Source organism: Coffea eugenioides, chromosome 2, assembly GCF_003713205.1.
Source record: "Coffea eugenioides isolate CCC68of chromosome 2, Ceug_1.0, whole genome shotgun sequence".
Taxonomy (NCBI): domain Eukaryota; kingdom Viridiplantae; phylum Streptophyta; class Magnoliopsida; order Gentianales; family Rubiaceae; genus Coffea; species Coffea eugenioides.
In genome coordinates, this window is record NC_040036.1 from 79,581,241 (window position 1) to 79,601,261 (window position 20,021).

The 20,021-nt window shown below is 36.2% G+C and overlaps 1 protein-coding gene across 3 annotated transcripts; it reads left to right on the forward strand.

Moving 5' to 3' along the window:
- Positions 1–11,025: 11,025 nt before the first annotated feature.
- On the forward strand, positions 11,026–20,021 carry LOC113760749 (CBL-interacting serine/threonine-protein kinase 9). 3 transcript variants are annotated; one of them, XM_027303452.1, is made up of 14 exons: positions 11,026–12,002; positions 12,700–12,762; positions 13,161–13,232; positions 13,380–13,487; positions 13,604–13,684; positions 15,486–15,539; positions 15,614–15,739; positions 15,821–15,910; positions 16,134–16,256; positions 16,475–16,582; positions 16,984–17,100; positions 17,274–17,330; positions 19,197–19,271; positions 19,374–20,021. In XM_027303452.1, the coding sequence occupies exons 1-14, from the start codon at positions 11,781–11,783 to the stop codon at positions 19,446–19,448; spliced, it is 1,371 nt and encodes a 456-aa protein (XP_027159253.1). In that variant the 5' UTR covers positions 11,026–11,780; the 3' UTR covers positions 19,449–20,021. The 3 variants fall into 3 exon arrangements, with proteins under 3 accessions (XP_027159253.1, XP_027159255.1, XP_027159254.1); XM_027303454.1 differs by lacking the exon at positions 11,026–12,002 and adding an exon at positions 12,272–12,421 and having other exon boundaries at positions 19,374–20,003; XM_027303453.1 differs by lacking the exon at positions 11,026–12,002 and adding an exon at positions 12,348–12,411 and having other exon boundaries at positions 19,374–20,003.

Genomic DNA, 20,021 nt, shown 5'->3' on the forward strand with positions numbered 1-20,021 from the left:
TATAGCTTCTCAGCTGTCTCATCACCCACCCCTGATAAAAAAAAACCACACTTTGGTAGATTTCGTTTTCATCCACATAATCAGTCAAATAGTTCTGCCTTCTTCTCACCAAGTGACTTTCTGTTCATACAACAACTGGAACATCTCTCTTTTGTTGCTTTTCCTGGTCTATATTAATGCGCCAAATCAACTCAAAAAATTTCAGCCTTCTTAGGCCTTTACCCGAATACAAAAAAAAAAAAAGTGAGTCTTATTTAGTTCATTGAGCTCTAATGGTAATAACTATCGAATAATCTGATTCTTATGCTTCTTTTCTTTGGTATCAATGCTGCTCTCACCATGTAAAAGTGTTATGATAGTAAGAAACAAAAGATTATTTGGTCTTGCCATCTTTCACAGTTATTCCATAATCTCTTGGGTATAATATGTTTTGTTTCCTTCCATAACTTATGCTTGGATCCAGTTCTATTTATACAGCATGAAGTTACTCAGAATTTGAATATCATTGATAATTATTTATACTATAAAACAAAAAATTCAGGAGCTTAACTTTTCTGCTGAACTAGCATCTGCACTTGGAAAGCATGCAATTGTGTGTTTCATTCGCTACTATGAGTCAGATTATCAAGGCCAGAAGGAAGGCAAGTATAATATTGTCAAGGCATACACTGCTGAGGAATCAGCTCACATTCCAATGGCCATCACAACTGCAGAAACGAATGAAATAATTCCAGACCAACGAGCTACTGTCCTGCAGCCTACCAAGAAAACTGAATTTTTCAGTCCATCAACCAAAAAAATCCTTGATGCCATTGCTGAATCATCTACTGCTGCAAATGAACTGCCGCTTGCAGTGACAACAGCAAAGAGGGCCTTGGTTTTTGGAACTGTGCCTCCTGGAATTGGTTTGGATTCTGCTGAAGCTAATACACCTACCTTGCTGTCCACCAATGCACCTGGAAGTCCCTTGAAGAAGCAGCGTGACGATGAACTCTGAACTTCCTTGAAGCCTTTTGAATTGTTCATTTGCTAATGTTAAAACACTTTACAGCTGCATTCCTAATCTTGCATCTTTTGACATAATATTGACATCCATTAAGAAATTGTCCTTTTGTGCACCTTAATGGATCTCAATATGTGATCTTTTGTAATTGCAGCCTATGATTGCACTTTATATTTGAAGATGTTAAGCTATTTATGAAACTACTTGTCAATCTTTTGTCATCTTCTCTTATCTGTTGCAATACTAATGATTGGTGATGTTTTGTTTAGTCTCATATTCTTAGCTACATACTTGATTGGTTATTATTTGCCAACAGATTATAGGGGGCCTAGGCTGTGCTTAGCACAGCCGATAACCCCCTAGTATATATATATATAAAGAGAAAAAAATTAGTCTCATCATGATGATCACTTCCTCCGTTACGTCTCAGCTTTTTGGGAACTACTACCACCACTAGTAAGTAAATAGTAATAAGCTACGTAGACAGTTGTTATTTTGAGTGTGATGGAGATATCTGGGGAAGAATTCATCATTTGTTTATCTGGAGGAGGGAGGGAGGGATGGATGGATGGGTCGTCTAGTCTCCTACCCAGTAATATTTCCTTTCCTTAAAGTTGACAAGTGGCTTTCTCTCTTTTTGGAGATAATTAAGTCCGTTATTAGTTCTGTGTGTAATTAAATCAAATTAAACTAGTAGTGGGGGCTTAACGAGAGTAGAAACTACTTATGCAATTACCTGGTGAGCGGTGATACGAGGTCTTGCAGAAATGAGAAAATCGGTAAGTTTGACATTTTTGAGATTTAAAAAGCAAAAACTTAGCTATTTGAGTTGTATTTGTCTCGTTACGTTAGATTGTATCCAAATAATATTTGTTTGTTTGTTTTTATGGGATAAGTATTGTGAAAAAATTACAGTGAATTGTGTATTTACAATGACTCGATGATTTGTTGATATTTCAGATACTTAATTGTTGGCTGGAATTTGACTGAAATTTGTTACAAGGCAAATTTCTATTAACACATGGGGGGAACCGGGCAGGTGCGGGGTCAGGGGAATGTTTGGGCAACGGGGTGGGAGGTGCCCGTAGCCATTCCTAGACTTGCCCAAGTTTGTCCATTTTAAGCTTGGGCCTAGATTTTAGGCGGATACCCAGCGTGGCCTATTTGTAAAAATATGTAGTCCGTTAATTCTTGTATCAAATGGGGCAAGTTTGAGCTAACCAAATTACCGGACCAATTGACATTCCTATAAATAAGGCCCCGTTTGCCAAGTGGATGTTTTAGCTATTTATTTAAAACTTTACTGTAACATATTGTAGAAGTTGTAGAAAAAATTTTTGAAGAGTGTAAATTTTTAAATATTTTGAAGTGTATAGTTTAAAAATTTTGAGAAATTTTTTGAGATTACTATAGTTACAATTGTTAAAAAACTTGTAGTAGACAAACTTCGCCAAAAACTTGCTTGTCAAATAAGGCCAAGATTCTTCTATTCGATGTCACAAGGTAACAGGTGGAGCTAGTAATATTCTATTTGCAAAAGATAAAAATTTTCCATGCAGAAATGTAGGCAAAATATGGATTAGAGATACATACTGTACACATATATACACACATCATTAAACAAAATGGCTGCAGAATATATCACATGATTTACAAGCGGTCCTGCCGTAAATAATTTTCATACACATTTTTTTTCTAAGGCAAAACTGTAACTTTTATTGATAAGGGACAGGTATATTTATATGCGAGATAGAATATCTCATTTTACATGTTAAACCAACTACCACAGGAGCCTATATCGGACCATTACACTGACTAAACACTGTGAACGGGGATACTCCATTCCAAAGCCAATTTCTAGCTTTCATGAGACTTTGGGATCTGTCCCCATGCAAGAGCCACATGCCTAATCTCTTCTACCATAGCTTCCATGGAGAAATTTCTAAAATTATGATGAATTTTAAAAAAATTCTACAAAGGGGGCATTTTGAGTATGGGATTCCGTCCAAGGGGTCTTCGTATTCAGCAAATGCAAAGTCTCCTTGAATTTTCGACCAACAAAATCCAAAAAAAAAAAAAAGAAAACCAAACCTCGCATTTATGAAATGCGAGGTCAGTTACCTCGCATCTCTTAAATGTGAGGTCACTGAGACGCGAGGTCAGTGAAAAGACACAGAGCATAGCCATATCTTTTATGTTGTTTCTGAGCAATAGAGCATAGCCACGAATTTGAAAGCCATTGCCAAGTGAAAAGAAAATGTGCAGCGCAAATGGGACACAAAATTGGTTGGGAAGTCCTGTTGAGGTAGTAAAAGTGGCAAATTGGGAAGGGGGGAGAGAGGCGTAGCTGGCTAGCTTGGCAGAAACGGGTTCCAAACAGGGGTTAAAGCTCTATAATGGTGGAGAGCTTCCGACGAGAAAGATGTGAGGGATTCCGTCTACCGATCCTGGAAGCTGCAATTCTGTTGTCTAGCTCAGCAAAAGAGAAGACAGAGTAAGCTCCAATTTCTGCCGATTAGGAGACAGATTTGAATGCCTACTGTTTAGGTCTCTCTACATTGATTGGTGTTTGTATAGCGTTTGAAGTGAATTCTTGGGTCATTTTTTGTAGAAAGGCCAAAGAAGAAAAGTTGAGAAGAGAAGGATTCATCAGCGGATGTTCTGACAAAGCAAGTGGTTCAAGCCGAGGTTAAATTGAATCACTATTTTTGGGGACATTTCAGATTCAGTACCTCGCATTCGAGAAATGCGAGATACTTGAGCTCGCATCTGGCGAATGCGAGCTTGGTAAGTTCGCATTTGTCAAATGTGAGCTTCGTTGCTTTTTTTTTTTACTTTTTCCCAAAAGCTTTCTCTTTTTTGGTGAAACACTGACCTCGCATTTGTGAAATGCGAAGTCTTTGAACTCGCATTTCACAAATGCGAAGATCATACTCCTAGAACTAGTTTCAAAAATTACTCCCCTGAATATAGCAGCATTACGTGCCCTTCAAATATCATAAATCACCATAGAAAAAACAAGCTTTTTGAACTGCTGCACAAAAGTCTCACCAGTCCAATGTTTAGATACCCACGGAAGCTCCTCCTCCAGTGCACCAATCCCTCTAAATGTCAAACACATTCTCTGAGCTTTTCCCCAAATCATGGATGAAGTTTTGCACATAAAAAACAGGTGATCAATGCTTTCTTCAGCTGCAAAAAAAAGCTCTTGGCCCTTGCTCCCTCAATTTCTCCATTGCTGTTTTCACCAAAAAAAGCTCCTGAGGCACTATAGCTGTCCACCGAACATGATCCGACTGTCGAGATAGAGGAACAAATTCTTAAGGAGTTGCATCCAAAAGTTGTTTTACCTCTTTAGTGAATTTCCTTCCCAAGGGCCACTTCTATTGATTATTTGAAATACATTTAGCTACTGAATCCTGCATATTGCAACCGAAGCAGTATAGTAGATTTCTCGAAAACTTCTTGAATAAAGGGCCAATTGGATGCCATGACTCAAACCAGAAATTTGTCGCTCGTCCATCTCCTATGACTGTTTGGATATAAGGCTAAGCAGAAGATCTTAGGGCCAGAACCAATGACGGAGCCAAGGGGGGACAGAGGGGGGCCATGGCCCCCCCTAAGTTTTGAAAATTTTAATTCATAATATGTAAATATGTGCGTAAAATAAAATTGGCCCCCCCTAAATTTTTACAATTTTAGTTTATATTATGAGAGTTGAGATATATATATATATATATATATATGTATATGAATTAGTCATCTTTGAATTACTTTTTTTCTTCAGAAAAAGTTATTTATTTTTTATTGTACTAATTATTTAACTTTCAAAAATTAAACGTATAATTTGATGTTCCATAGTAAATTGACCCAATGTGATGTATTAGAATAAAAAGACCCAATTCATAATTGTTAATGGGCTAAAAAGACCCAATTCATAATTGTTAAAAGCAAGAACTAGTACGTCTAAGAATAGAACTTCAATATTTTGAACTCGACATTCCAAATCATCATGAATTGCAAGAATTATCGGGTATTCATGAGTTATGTCAAGGCTTGGTGAAGACAAGGAAATTAGTGATATATCCTCTTATTGACAGATTTATTAGACTTGTTCTTACTCTTCCTATATCAACTGCAACTACAGAGCGGGCATTTTCAATTATGAAAATAATCAAGACAAAGTTCCGAAACAAGACGGAAGATAATTTCTTGAATGATTATCTAACTGTGTATATAGAAAAGGAAGTTGCTGAAAAATTTAGCAGTGATTCAATCATAGATGAATTTAGTTTTATGAAAGAGCGTAGAGCTCAATTTACTTCTAAGAAAAGATGTTGAAATTTCAAATTATGTTAACATAACTTTTATCTTTTTTCAATTGAAAATAGTTACATTTATATTAAATGGTTATATATATATATATATATATATATATATATATATTGCATAGGTGACATATGGGAGAGCATCTTCTTATAATGTGCAAATTGGATGGTTTGTGATGTTATAAGATATTTAATCAAAAGTTATCTTTTTTGTTAATTTTTGTTATGACTATACCGCATATTATGAATAGACATACCTTTATAATTAAATTTTAATATTTGATATTTTTAGATGTCATATATTTAAATAGAAGAAAATTATTTTGAACATAATATATTAAGATAATTTTATTAGGAAAAAATTTTGGCCCCCCCCAAAAAAAAATCCTGGCTCCGTCACTGGCCAGAACTTTTCTCCAGACCCAAGAGGCATCGGAAGGAACTTTGGACCTCAAAATGAAGAATTTCTTAATAACACCTCATACACCCATAAGCTATCTTTTTTGCAACAAATATTCCATGTCAACTTTATTATAAGACATTTACTCCAGATATGCAAATCATATAATCCCAGACTTCCTTCAGATTTTGGAGCACATACCTCATTCCAGTTGACCTTAGCATTGTATCGACTTCTAATGTCTCTTGCCCATAGAAAAGAGACCAAGATACTTTTAATTGTTGTAAAAATAGACTTGGGGAGTGTGAAGGCACTCAACCAGAAGAAGGCATGGATTCCATCAAGAACCGTTTTTATGAGTTTTATTCGACCTCCATAGCTTAGTTTTTTGCTGCCCAATTTTGCACCTTTTTCTGGATTTTGTCAAAAATAGTTTTGACAGTCCTTGTGAGTAAGCCTAGTTGTTATCGTAGGCAATCCCAAATATTCTTTTACGGGGAGTTCTCCTCATGACATTGGTACTAGACTACATAACTGTTCAGCCAAATGATCATTGACATCTGCTACAAATACTGAGAATTTTTTTTGAAAATTTGGCTCGAGTCCCGACATGTTACTAAAATTCTTGTAGAGCTTTGCTAATCGCTCCAAAGGATTTTTCAGATGCCCCGGCAACAAGAACAAGTCATCAACAAACCCACTCTTTTGCTTTGTTAAGTAGTAAGAATATGAATTTTCCTCTCAAAAATAAATTATACTATTATGTATTTTTTGAAAATAAACAATATCAAAGTGTCATGTGTTGTCAATTATCTATAGAATATATTAAAGCATGAAATTAATGTGTGGTGTTAAAACAAGTGATCGCTTTATATATTTCCTTTTATACCCTTACTGAATGTGGTAAAATAGTCCAAATACTTTCAAATTTAAAAAAAATATATGGTTGTTATATGCAAAGCTGTAAATTAATAAAAAATCTCCACCATTTAAACTTCTCTAACTAACATATTATACGCAACTCTATAATATTCAAAAATTTCCAATTCTCTTTGCCTTTTAAAGTTCTTACTACACTTGCAATTTCTTAGTTTTTCTTTTTCGATTAGTGTAAGTAGGAGATCTTGAATCCTGAACCTCTCATTTAGACTTTCTCCCTCTATATCATCCAATCTATCTCCCTCCTTAAATGTTCTTCAATATTCTCTAAATTGAGAAAAAAATTAAATTTTACAAATACTATTTTATTAGTTACACAGATATCGAGTGTGCCATTAATACTAGTGATTATAAAGGTTCATTTACCTTATCAGATGATTACGATGAAAATCTAGAGAAAATCTATTGGTGATAGGTTGGTCATCAATCAATATCACCACCTGTTTGATTCATGGATATATTTTAAATATCTCAAGGAGTCAGCTAATTTGGGATTGCAATAAGTGTATTTTGCAAATGTTGAATGTGGCGCCCAAAATTTTTTTTTTTTGCCTTATTTTATATCTATTCTATTTCTTCTCATGCATTTTCTTTATATTACTTTATTACCTTAATTTTCTAGATATTTTTATAAGCTAGTCAAGCTTTTAAATCATTTTCTTAGTATAAATTAGTACATGTTAAGTTTGAAGTGTATTATGGACGTAGGACCCGTTAGTGCGGTAAGTGCGTTAAAATTTTGACGACTAATTGGAGTTTTGCATAAAGGGATATTATTTTACAAGGTACTAAGAGATAATTAGAGATTAACTAGATAGATTAGTTTTGGAAGACAAAGAGATGAGTATAAACCCTAAGGTGCCATTTGTTGCGAAACCGTTGGAAGTTGGACCTTTGACCAAGACCATGATATCTTCTTCTTATCTTGACCAAACCTTTTGTTTTCATCATTTCTTCTTCTTGTAAGCATCATGGACGACATTTTGAGAGAGAAGAGGGAGGAAAAGCTTCATTTTTCAGCCATAATTTTTTGCTCAAATAAGAGAGGAAACATGTTTGCTCCATAAATGCTTGAATCAAGCTTGGAGAGCAGTCTTGAAGGAATAACTTTCTTGAGCTTCTTGGTGGCTTTCCTCTTAGGTTTTGATGGAAAAATGAGATAAAAGTACTAGTAACCCATTAATCTTTGAAGATACTTGAGTTTATATGATTGTATGTTGGATTTGAGCCATGGAAGTTAAGTTTTGTTGAAGACATCTCTTGTTTCCCAATTATTTCTTTGCTGCCAGCTTTATTCTAGATTTACACTCACCACTTGAACTGCATATTCATCCATGATAAAGGTCAAATCAGTTCTTGCTCAAAACATGAAAGTTGTAGGGATTTGAGTTAGTTTCTATCTAGAAAATTTCAATTCAATCGGAGTACTGTAACTTGTAAAATGACTAAAATACCCCTAACTGCCCAAATGCCCTGTTTAACCGACAGCTTTCTGTTTTCTCTGAGATTTTAATTTTTGACCATGAAAATGCATGATTTGGCTTTGGAGGTCTTCATAATAAATGTAGGCCTATGTCTTAGATTCGAAACGCCTTAAGATTTATCTCAATCCGATAAGTGTAGCTTCAGTTGTGATTAAAATACCACAAGGTGAGAGTAACTTGATGATTTTAGAATTTTCTTTGCTTGATATGATATTTGTGATCTAAGGCTTGGATTTGAGCAAGGAAACTATCTATGATGGACAAGAATCATGAGCTGTAATTGGTGAGTGATTCCAAAAATATTTCCAAAGTTACTTTTCGAACTATTTCTTGCACTCTTTACTCGACTGCATATCATGTGTGCTTGCGTGTGTGTCATGTAATGATTTGGCTCAAATGAGTGATTGGAAAGCACACCAACGTCTCCACCTTAATGACACTTGACTTGCCTTGAATGTTGGAGCACCGATGGCTCCATTGTATTACTTGACTATTACTTGATTTATTTGAGCGTTGGATGTTTAATTACAATGATTTCACTGGCTCACAAGAGCAATAAACTTACATTTGATCACTGATTCATGACATCATCTAAATGCACTATTGCGAAACTTATTTGATTATTGATTTTTACTGGACACTTGCTGAGTTTCTAGCTCACCCCAAAATATTTATTTCCTCTCCACAGAGTTCGAGGTAAAGGAAGCACTTGTATTAACTTATTAGTGTGACCGGATGGAATATCTCATGTATATTTTGAATTTCGATTCACTTGTGATCCACTATAGTGAGTCCTGACGAGAGTTGGGCAGGCGGTCCGATGAACCCTTTGGTTTGCCTTAGGGGGAGGTGAGATCGTCACATTGAACCCATCCCTCTCCTCAACCAAAAAAAAAGAAAAGCAAAGTATAAATTTAAACGGACAAGAGATAGTGGAGCAATTCAACCTTTTGGTTGATTGAGAAACTCGAAAAAGAAATTTTCATAAAGAATTAAGGAAAGATTCGAAAGGCAATATGATGAATTTGCGAGTCCAATTGTCGCATAAAACAAGTATCAAGTATATAAAATTATGTTTTTTTTCATGTTACAGTACATTGAAAAGAAAAGAGGATTGTAATATACACGGAATCGAGACAAGTATGATTGAAATAGATACGATTAAATATAGTTATTGTTCTTCATCCATAAAGTAATGTAAATTAACATACACGATTGTATGTATTGAGTAGGTATATATAATAAATTTTGTATTGAATTTGTATGCACAATAAATTCTGTGACTACAAAAAGCACACCATATTATGTATAAAGTATAATAACCGGGTAATAACTGTACCTAAATTCCAACTGTACTTGCCTTGAGTCCTACATACACCATACCTCCATGTGGCGTGGTAATTAAACAAATTCAAACCTACAAATACTTGTGGGTAAAAGTTGAGAGTGGAAGAAAAAGGTTAATATAGATTTGAAAAGTATAATGGAATTACGTACCTAATTCTAATCAAAAGAGGAGTAGGGTGCATTTTTCCTAACACAAGAAAAGGGTTAAATGCAGTTTGCATCTCTCAAATATTCCCGAATTCGACCATACACCATAAACTTTTAATTTTCACAATTAACATGTTCAACTTTGAATTTTTTACACCATTTTGAATCAAGCTCAAAACATGGAGAGCCATGTGACCAGTATACCCCTTAATTTTCAGTGAACTTCTAGATGCACCTACAAAGACCACTAGAGGTGAATTCCATGAAATCCTTCTTCTATTTTCTTCTTCTCTTGCGATTCATCATCATATTTTCATCAATGTTAGAATCATAACCTGTAACATTAATGGCTGAAAAAAAATCAATAAATTCGTTTTTATCATGTAAGACCCACTAATTTTTTTATAATAAAAAGGCTTTCAAAACATAAATCATTACCTAAAATCATCAGAAAAAGATGATTAAAAAAAATCCCAAAGCAAAACTTACCACCAACCGCCATATCACCACCATCGCCACCACTTCTGTCACTATCACCACAAATTAAAAAATGCGTCTTCCTTAAAATAAAAATTTTTCAAATACAAATTTATACCTAAAAGATTATCATAAAAAATGTTAGATTGAGAAGTACCTGATAGTCATATCTCATACCTTCGATAGCTACCCTAACACTACCACCGCAAAAACACCACCCTTTGCACCTTTTTATTTTTACTTTTTTTTTTTGTTTCATCCCTCAAACAAATAGATAACAAAAAAAAAAAACAACAACAAATCTCCAACTCCATGATCTCCCCCTTCCCCTCGTCCTTCTCCTTTGTTCTCCAAGATTGCAATCCTTTGCCTTCTAAACAACCTTTGCCCCTAAAAACCTTCTTTTTCTCTTCCACCTCTTGCCACCCTTATGAAGCCCATCTCCTCTGTCACCTAAAAAAAAGTATTACAATACCTTGCTTGACCTTCCTTGCTCAATTGCTAGTTGTCACTCTTAATAATAATCTCTGCCTGGTAAAGTAGTGTTGATGTTGCTGCTATCTTCTTTAGGCCCTAGGGGTAGTTGCAATTTTTGGTTTACGAAGATAGGAGAGACCGTCCAACTTTCTTTATTGGCTTGATTATCATTTTGTTATTGGGTTTATTACATCATATATGAATCAATGAGGTTGAATAAGTCATTTGTCAATGCTAGAGGGATACATGCAATATGATTCAGTTTGTCGGAATATATCTTAAAATTTGAAGGTATTAATTATAGAAATTAAAAGCTTAGGGTATAAAGTCTAATTTAGAGATAGTAGAGGGGCGCAGAGCGCAATTAATCCTGAAAAAAGGGGTAACAATGAAAAAGAGTAAGAAGATGATAATAATATAACATAGAAACAAACTCATCTGGCCATATCCCGTCTGCATCATCTGGCCATATCCCGTAACAATCCAATACTCCCGCCCAGCCCCGCGTCTATTCCGCGGCTTGCAATGAATGGATAGAGAGGATTAGACCTCGCATTCCCGACGGATTCATCAATCATCAATCATCAATAATCAATCAAATCCATTCCCCTATCTTCTTCTTCTTCTTCTTCATCACCAATCAAATCCATTCCCCTGTCATCAAATAAAGGATCTCACCCTACTCGGATTGGTTGGGGGACGGACGTACCAGTATATATTCCCCAGGCAGCAATGGAGTATCACCAATTTTTGAATTGATGGAGAAATCCTTTGTTTTTAGTTTGTCTGTCTGTTTCCTGAGTATCTTCCTGCCATAGTTCCATGGATTAACTTAACCATTGAATCCTTTGCTCACTACCTCTATACATCTATCATCTCCCCCCCTTTACCCTGATTACCATATATCAACCATTTCTTATCCGTCTTTAACTCTTTTTTTTTTTTTCAAAATAAAAAAGTCAGAAGGTACAATAATATTAGAAGCAACGAAACGATGATATCATTTTGAAACTTGACACCGACGACGTTGAATTTTGTACCGCGCTGCCGCTGCGCTAAGACGTTGCGGATGGTGGGTGTGGGGTGCATGCTCAATCTATCATTGGTCCGTCGTCCGGACTAGTTAGTACTACCCGTATCTTATACCCGTCGGTCGGAGGTAGGATTTTAGACAGAAGATGAATCATTCGTCGTCGTCCTCCTCAGCGGCCATGCAACAGCAGCCGGGATTAGGATTAGCAGCGATACGGACGCGGGTAGGCAAGTACGAGCTCGGGAAGACGCTCGGGGAAGGCAGCTTCGCCAAGGTCAAGTGCGCTAAGAACCTTCAGACCGGTGACACCGTTGCCATCAAAATCATCGACCGCGAACGCGTCCTCCGCCACAAGATGGTCGAACAGGTACCTCCTCATTCGTCAACTCCCCCCCTCCCCTCCCGGGGCCCCACTTTACCCCCATTCTATTTAAATCCAATCCCTTCCCATCCTATCCTAGCCCACCTATTCATTCTTTTACATGCATTATCCTCTTTATGTTTCTGCTGCACCTGCACCACCCACGGCACATCCCCCCAACCACCCACGCAACCCCACACACACTCAAAAACCAACATTCTTTTGTTTTATTATTATTATTGTTTATTTTCCTCTGTTAATTACTGGTATTGGTTTTCCCTATATTTGTTTTGTATGCAAACAGCCCATATGCGCTTCTTCCACCTTATTCATCACCCTTACTACTTCCTTTTATCATTCCTCATCTGGTTTTTCTTCTTAATTTCTTGCCAATCTGTTTACACGACATCACACCGTATGTTAAGGTGCCCTCCTTAGTATAATAGTAGTATTACCGAGAGAGGCACTGGAGACAGACTGCTCTGCACTTCTCTTTGCTTTACTCCCCGACAATTTTACTCAATGTCTTTGTGTCTTACATGCATAATATGATATATTTATATCAAATTACAAGTCCTTATGTTTCCTGACCTCGCTAATCGTGGTGTTTAAGACAATTATAATAATAATATCCAAAAAGAAAAACGCTTATGTATCTCTTTATTATTCATAAAAGGTGCTTTTGTATTGCCCGTCTTTGTAGATCAAAAGAGAAATATCCACCATGAAGTTGATCAAACATCCAAATGTTGTCAGTCTCATTGAGGTAACTGCTCTTGATGCCACCTACTCCTCAACCAATGCAAACCCCCATTGCGCTTTCATTATATACTACTCTGTACTCTCTTCTCATTTCCTCAACTTCTGTTGTTTTGTGTATTAGACCATTGTGAGAGTACGTATGTGGACACCAAAGCACTTTGTTCACTTCATTAACGGCTTAATCTCTTTTTTCATGATGCAAAAATGTATCAATTCCATTTCATTGAAAACATACTCAGGAGACATGCGCACCTGACAAAACCTACGCATATGCCATCCAGAAGAATTTCATACCTCATGGACTTTGTCTAGTACAGATTAGTTTATAATATCCTTCTTTATAAATAGCACAAGGTTAGTAATTCAATTTATTTCTTTTTGTATTTTTGTTTTTCCACTTAGGTTATGGCAAGCAAAACGAAGATCTATATCGTTCTTGAGTATGTTGATGGAGGCGAGCTTTTTGATAAAATAGTAAACATCTGTTCTTTAACCTTGCTTTAGCAGCTCAATCTCTCTTTCAAGACAAATAAATGTACTTTGATCCATATCAGCCCGAGACAGCTTCGTGGTGCAATAGCTGAGATCAGTTTAGTAATTTGCATTGACTTTTCTTTCCAGGCAAAATACGGGAGACTTAAAGAAGATGAAGCCAGACGGTATTTTCAGCAGCTTATAAATGCTGTGGATTACTGCCACAGTAGAGGGGTGTACCATCGAGACTTGAAGGTTTAGTGAAAATTTATATGCTTTATGCATTGGATGGATTTATCTTCAAGAATTACAATCTTGGTGCGTTAGGCTTTATGTCCACTAATATTCTCTTCTGCCTTAATCTACTGCAGCCTGAAAATCTACTACTAGATTCATGTGGTTCACTTAAAGTTTCCGACTTCGGATTAAGTGCATTTTCCAAGCAAGTCCGGGTAAGTTTATTGGATCTTGGGAGGAATGAACTAGAGAGACATTGTCATTATGCGTTGGTGGTTTACTAGTTGATCTTTTGTCTGTTTCTAGCCGATCTTTTGAAACAGCATTGCACTTTAACCTAAGATAATAAAGAACATTACGAACAAAAACTCCTTCTATATGGTCGGAGGGGCTTTTCTTTGTTGAGTACTACTGGAATGTTAAGGCATCCGGTTGCTAACAAAATTTATTTATCAATTTCAGGATATGTAATTTTCCCTTTTTGATTGGTGAATTTATTCCTATGGCAACTACTATTTTCATGAAAAGTTAATATTGCAATGCATTCGTGATTCGGTTTTCTGGGAAAAACAACATTTCCGAGCTTCACTGGCATCCATTGATGGATTCAAGACTTCCATATTGGGGGCTCAACCCATAGGTTGAGCATATAAAATATGTTTATGGAGGACTGTTGTAACCTTTATTTAAAAAAAAAAAAAATCTATTTGTGTATATTTATGCTCGTAATTTTATTTTTTTTGGTTAAAGGGGAAGTTTTGAACCTAGGATCTCCTACTTATAATCCCTTCCACCTTACCACCTAGTGCAACCCTTCCCCCCATGCTCATAATTATCTTGTATGTAAATAATATTCTACATTCTATTAAGTAACACATGAGAATTGACTATTAATTATGCTAGAATTCACTGCAAATAACACTTTAGCACCTTCAGCAGCTTTTCACAATTTATTTAATCGACATTGAATACGATAAAGGTAAGATTAACATGCCAAAAAGAAAGAAAAAGAAACAGTCCGGAGAATTAGAGCGAAGAAATGATTGATGAATTTTACTTTCAGGTGCTGAAACGCCTTTTAGTAAATAATTGACCATAACTGGAAACTGATAAGACACATACGTAGCAAAAGCATATGCTTATTTTAAAGGTATTTTTGTTATATGATACTATTATTTCTTTTGATGGAGCGGAGGGTGTGTTTCACACTTTTGGCAGGTATATCCATAAGCAGATCTAGAAAGGATTTTACTTTGAAGAGTAGTGTAAGATCTTTAGAGATTTGAGTGGTGGGCGTTCGGGCATTAGCCTAACCTTAAGGATCCATAATGGTTTAAAAAATTAGATAACAACTTCATCCTTGCTTAAATCCTACATAGTCAAGCTCAAAAGTTCTAATTTCCCATATTGTCATTTCCTGCCCCTTTCCCCTGTAATTGTCTTATGAGTAATGACCCGGTTAAAGCTAACTAAAAACGAATACTTAGTCTGAAAAGTTTATAAATTCTGATTGTCCAGACAACCTGGACTAGTTGTATGTATCAATATAAGAAAACCAAGACAACAAAGCAGAATGTGGTGAAGTTGATTGCTTCAAGCTTTTGAGGAACGACCAGATACATACATTTCCTGGGATACTCTAAGACTTTAAATCTGGTGTATTTGATTTGTCAGCTCCTACATATTTGGTTTTTGGACCATCAATTGTTTGGTGAGCGTGACAATAAATGTTAATAAAGGCCAAGAAGCTCATACTTCTTGGACTCTGTATGCATTTAGATTTTCCAAGCATTGGAGCAGATATGGATGCAGTTGCATTATTTAAGCAAAAGTAAGTTTGAGTTTGCTACTCTACCTTGGGTGTATTACATGTAGATTTGATGTTTCAAGTTCTAAAATTGGACACAAATAAGTTGCATCATGACTAAATAAGGAGGTAACATACTGCACATTCTGTGCTGAAGAGAGGTACGTGAATATATTGTTTATTTTATTTTTTATTTTCTATTTTTGTAGGCGGATGGGTTGCTTCACACTGCTTGTGGCACACCGAATTATGTTGCTCCTGAGGTATAAGCCGCAGCTTTTAAAATTCAAAACTTGTGAAACAAAAATCTTGAGTTTGAGATGGAGCTTCGTCTCAGGTTCTTACTGACAAAGGCTATGATGGTACATCTTCCGATGTGTGGTCCTGTGGGGTCATTTTATTTGTCCTAATGGCTGGATACTTGCCTTTTGATGAGCAAAACCTTGTGGCTTTGTACAGGAGGGTAAGCTTTAACAATTTGATTCCCATTTTGGAGTCCTCCACAGTGATATGAATGTTTTCTGTTGACAAATTAATTTTCCAGATTCAAAAGGCTGATTTCTGCTTTCCGACGTGGTTTTCGTCCAGTTCAAAGAAGCTGATAAAACGCATTCTTGATCCCAATCCACTCACTGTGAGTTCATATCTTCAGTAATATTTTCTTCTTCTATTTTTTTCGGAGAGGTGGGACTGGAGAATATTGCTGTCCACAAGGTTTTTCTTTTGCTCCTAAATATACAATACTAATATTAGAAATTGAAAATTTGAAAATACGCGAAGTAAGAGAACCAAGGGAGAAAGGACTTATTCTCAACAGGCCTGGTCGTTGTACATATGACATTGCTTTTCCTTGGCAGAGAATCACAATTCCAGAAATCTTGGAAAACGATTGGTTCAAGAAAGGTTACAAGCCACCGCAATTCGAGCAGGAAGAGGATGTAAGCCTTGATGACATAGATGCAGTTTTTAATGACTCCGAGGTAACTCATTTAATCTTTTATGCACCTTAGAAAGCATTTCAAATGGCCAAGGTGATGTTTGTCTCTATTTGTAAAAAGGCTTGACCTGGTTCTGAGGGATATTCTACTGCTGATAATGCTAGCTGATCTGTTCTTTTGTTGGGCTACCAAGTTCTAAAGGAAGAAAATCCTTTTAAAATGATTTTGAAATCAAATTGTACTTGCATTTTTTGTGGCAGGAACATCTTGTTACAGAGAGGAAAGAGAAACCTGTATCCATGAATGCCTTTGAGCTTATTTCAAGGTCACAAGGTTTCAGTCTGGACAATTTATTCGAAAAGCAGATGGTATGTTGTCACAAATTATTCTCTCTGTGTCTTCCATGCCCATCATCCTTGGTTTGATTGGAAATGTTTATATTATTCGTGCTAAGAAAGCAGCTAAACTCTAGAGGAATAGAATTTTGTTCCATTGCCAGAAAACTTGTGAATAATGGAAATTTAAATCGGTTTCATAAGCATTTTCTTACTTAACTAAGTTCTTAAGTTTATATAGTTCCAATGTGTCTTAAAAGCTGTATATTATTTGTTAGCTATTATTTTAAGCCAGCCAAATGCCAATCGTAGCACATATCGAATTCTAGTTTGTTTATCCTGTCAATCAACGTGTGCTTTCAGTTTCTCCATAGAGCAAATGCAATTAATTTGTGCTTACAACTTTCGCTTTCTTTGGATATTTCACTGTACAGGGTCTTGTGAAAAGGGAAACACGATTCACTTCCAAGTCTCCTGCAAATGAGATTATATCTAGAATTGAGCAAACTGCAAAACCACTTGGTTTCAATGTTCACAAGAAAAACTATAAGGTATAGTTGTCATTTCTTATCCACTTAATGTTCAAATGTTTATTGTTTGTTTGATGCTGGCTTTGACTTCTTTTTAACATCCTTCAAAAATTAATGGGGATTAATTTGTCATTTATGCTCAAGGAATCACCTGTTGTCATGTCTTCTGATATTTTCATTTTGCTATATTTCAGATGAAGTTACAAGGTGACAAGACAGGTAGGAAGGGCCATCTTGCAGTAGCAACAGAGGTAATGACCTTAGTTCTTTTCTTACTGGAAAACTTGCAATTTTTCATTTATTGCTCCTGCTAGCAACCCAGGAATTAGCCCTTTTCTTTTTTCCTTGTCCCTCTTCTTCCCTTGTTATTTCTTATGCATGACAAAGTTGTCCAAAATTATTATTCTGTTATTCTACTACCTTCCTCGAGCCCATAACTTACCTCAGGAAGCCATTGACCCACTTTGAATAGTTTGACCCATGAACTCTTAGCTTGCAAGATTGGTTTGGAAAATTCCAATTCCGTGAATTTGGTTACTACCTAGCAAACACAGTCTATGCAGGTACTCATATGTCCCAAAGAGGCATTTCGTTCAGCTGGTACATAAAAGCTTGCCCAATGCAGGATTTTTCTTTAGATTGGTTCACAAATAAGAATTTCTCTCTGACGCAACTTGTTTGTACTGAGGGTTTTCCTTTTGATGACTAACAAATAATTCATTGCTTTTTGCTCTCTGACATGCATTACAGTTGCATTATGGCGTATGTAATATTTGTGTAGCTTAATTCATGTTCTTGTTATTTCTTGTTAGTGTTTAGCGGTTAGATGGACTCGGTTTTTGCTTGTACAAAGAGACACACTTGTTACTTTGGTGCAAGATAAGATTTGATGATCTGATCTTTAATATACTCAGTTTGTATTTTGCTTGATATATTTCCAGATAGTTTGTCCCTTAGTTCTCCTTTTGTTTTCACCCTTTGTTGCTTTTCTTTAGTTATCCATTGCAGGATATAAAGCATGAATTTTCTTTTATATGGTTTTGTTACTGCATCTCTCTCGGGCCATTAGTCAATTATAGTGGAATTTTTTTCTTCACCATCTTGAGCCTTTTCTTTTGTTTGATATGGACTTCTCTATGGGATCTTTGGTGCGCATGGATTAAGTGCTTTGCCTTTGAGGTGCCCTTCATCTTTTAGAGAGTCAGTTTGACTTCTATGCTTCAATTTTGTTTTTCTTCTTTCTTTTTCTTTATTAATTTTGTTGGGAAAAACTTAGGGAAGTAGACTTCTGGATCTCCACCATCAATAAAATCAAGCATTCTTTATTGTCAATCTGGAACGGGATGTCAGATTTGACATGTTTCTTCACTTGCATTTTCTGAGGAGGCCACTTGTGGAAAAAGGATAAATGTGTTTTTGTCCGCAGGGAGGATTTGGTGTTGGTACAGGCAGAAAATTTGGAAGTCTTGGGGCCATTATGATGCTGATTAAAATGTTATTTCTCGTCAAACATCCTAAGCTGCTACTAGCTACGTCCTAGTTTAATGGGAAAAGTGTATTCTTGGACATTCTTATACAGCTTGAGGGCTGATGTAGCTGTTCTATAGTCGCATCTCATGATACGTAAAGGTTAACCCCTCCATACAAGGTCCAGAAATTCCATAACAAGCACCCCTCCTTAGAGGCCGACGTCCCCGTTGGCCTGGTAATTCAGGGCTCCCCCTCCTAGTCAGAGTCCTGCGAGACTCGAACCTGGGACGTTGGGGTTATTTGTCTGGCTCTGATACCATTGATACGTAAAGGTTAACCCCTCCGTACAAGGCCCAGAAATTCCATAACATCTCACCTGATAATCCATACCTTGCATATGAGTTACAAAGCATCTTACTCTTGGTCTTTGAGAAGGTCCTTTGGTAGTCAGATTAATAATCAAGAAAGTTTCCAAGGTTATATTCAGGCATGCAATGAGAAATTTGATTTAATTTGGCTATTGTGTGGACTATTTGTATATTGCTTAGTCCATATCGTTTCTGTTTTGTCCTTGGGACATATTTTTCTTTCTCCTGCTTTCAGTACGATATTGTACCTAGAGCTAACTCTGCTGCTTTCAACTGAAGGTTTTTGAGGTTGCTCCCTCCTTGCATATGGTGGAGCTCCGCAAAACAGGCGGTGACACTCTAGAGTTTCACAAGGCACGTCAAAGCTTTAGTTTGTTGAAATGTGTGTGTATTTTATGAGTCGATTTGGCAGAACGAACTCATTTGACACTTTAGCAATTGGCATTTAAATGGCAGTTCTACAAAACCTTCTCTTCGGGATTGAAGGATATTGTTTGGACGAGTGAGCAACAATCCGACGAGACAAGGTGATTCCTCTGCAAAGCAGCACACCTGACACCGCTGGGAGTAACAACAATATGTTCGGTGGTCATTTTTTTCTTTTATCTTTCTGGTCTCTTATTGAAAAGCTCGCGTTGCCAATTCGGTTAATTGATTCTCAGGAATTGACTTCTCAAATTATGCATAGTAAGCAGTAGAAACTCTAGGATGGTCAAGTCAGGTTGTGATTATGACATGAGATAGTACTAGTATTAGTTTTTTTTTTTTTTCTTCTTCTTCTTCTGAATTTCCAGTCCTTTCACTGTATTGGCTACGGATTAATTTGCCTATAAAGAAAGTGGAAGGAAGGAAGGAAAATTGTGGGTCTTCGGATGCATACATCTCCAAATGGTGAATCAATAGAAGAAGATCCTAGAGGCCAAAGGCACACCACCATTGCCAGTAAGGCACCATTTGGAGATGTATTTTTAGTAGTAGTTAGAAGTTGTGAATAATTTTTTGAAGGAAAAAAAAAAAAGTCCGATAAATTTGAATCTAAGAAGTTCCAACTTGATGATAGTGGCATTATTGGGTGGATGTCAATAATTATTGGTTTGTGTTAAA

What these genes read in the sequence shown, in the direction of transcription:
- LOC113760749 (XM_027303452.1), top strand. Translation starts at nt 11,781, where the DNA reads ATGAATCATTCGTCGTCGTCCTCCTCAGCGGCCATGCAACAGCAGCCG. An exon ending in ATGTTGTCAGTCTCATTGAG is followed by an intron (nt 12,763 to 13,160) that starts GTAACTGCTCTT and finishes TTTTCCACTTAG; the next exon opens with GTTATGGCAAGCAAAACGAA. An exon ending in CGAATTATGTTGCTCCTGAG is followed by an intron (nt 15,540 to 15,613) that starts GTATAAGCCGCA and finishes GCTTCGTCTCAG; the next exon opens with GTTCTTACTGACAAAGGCTA.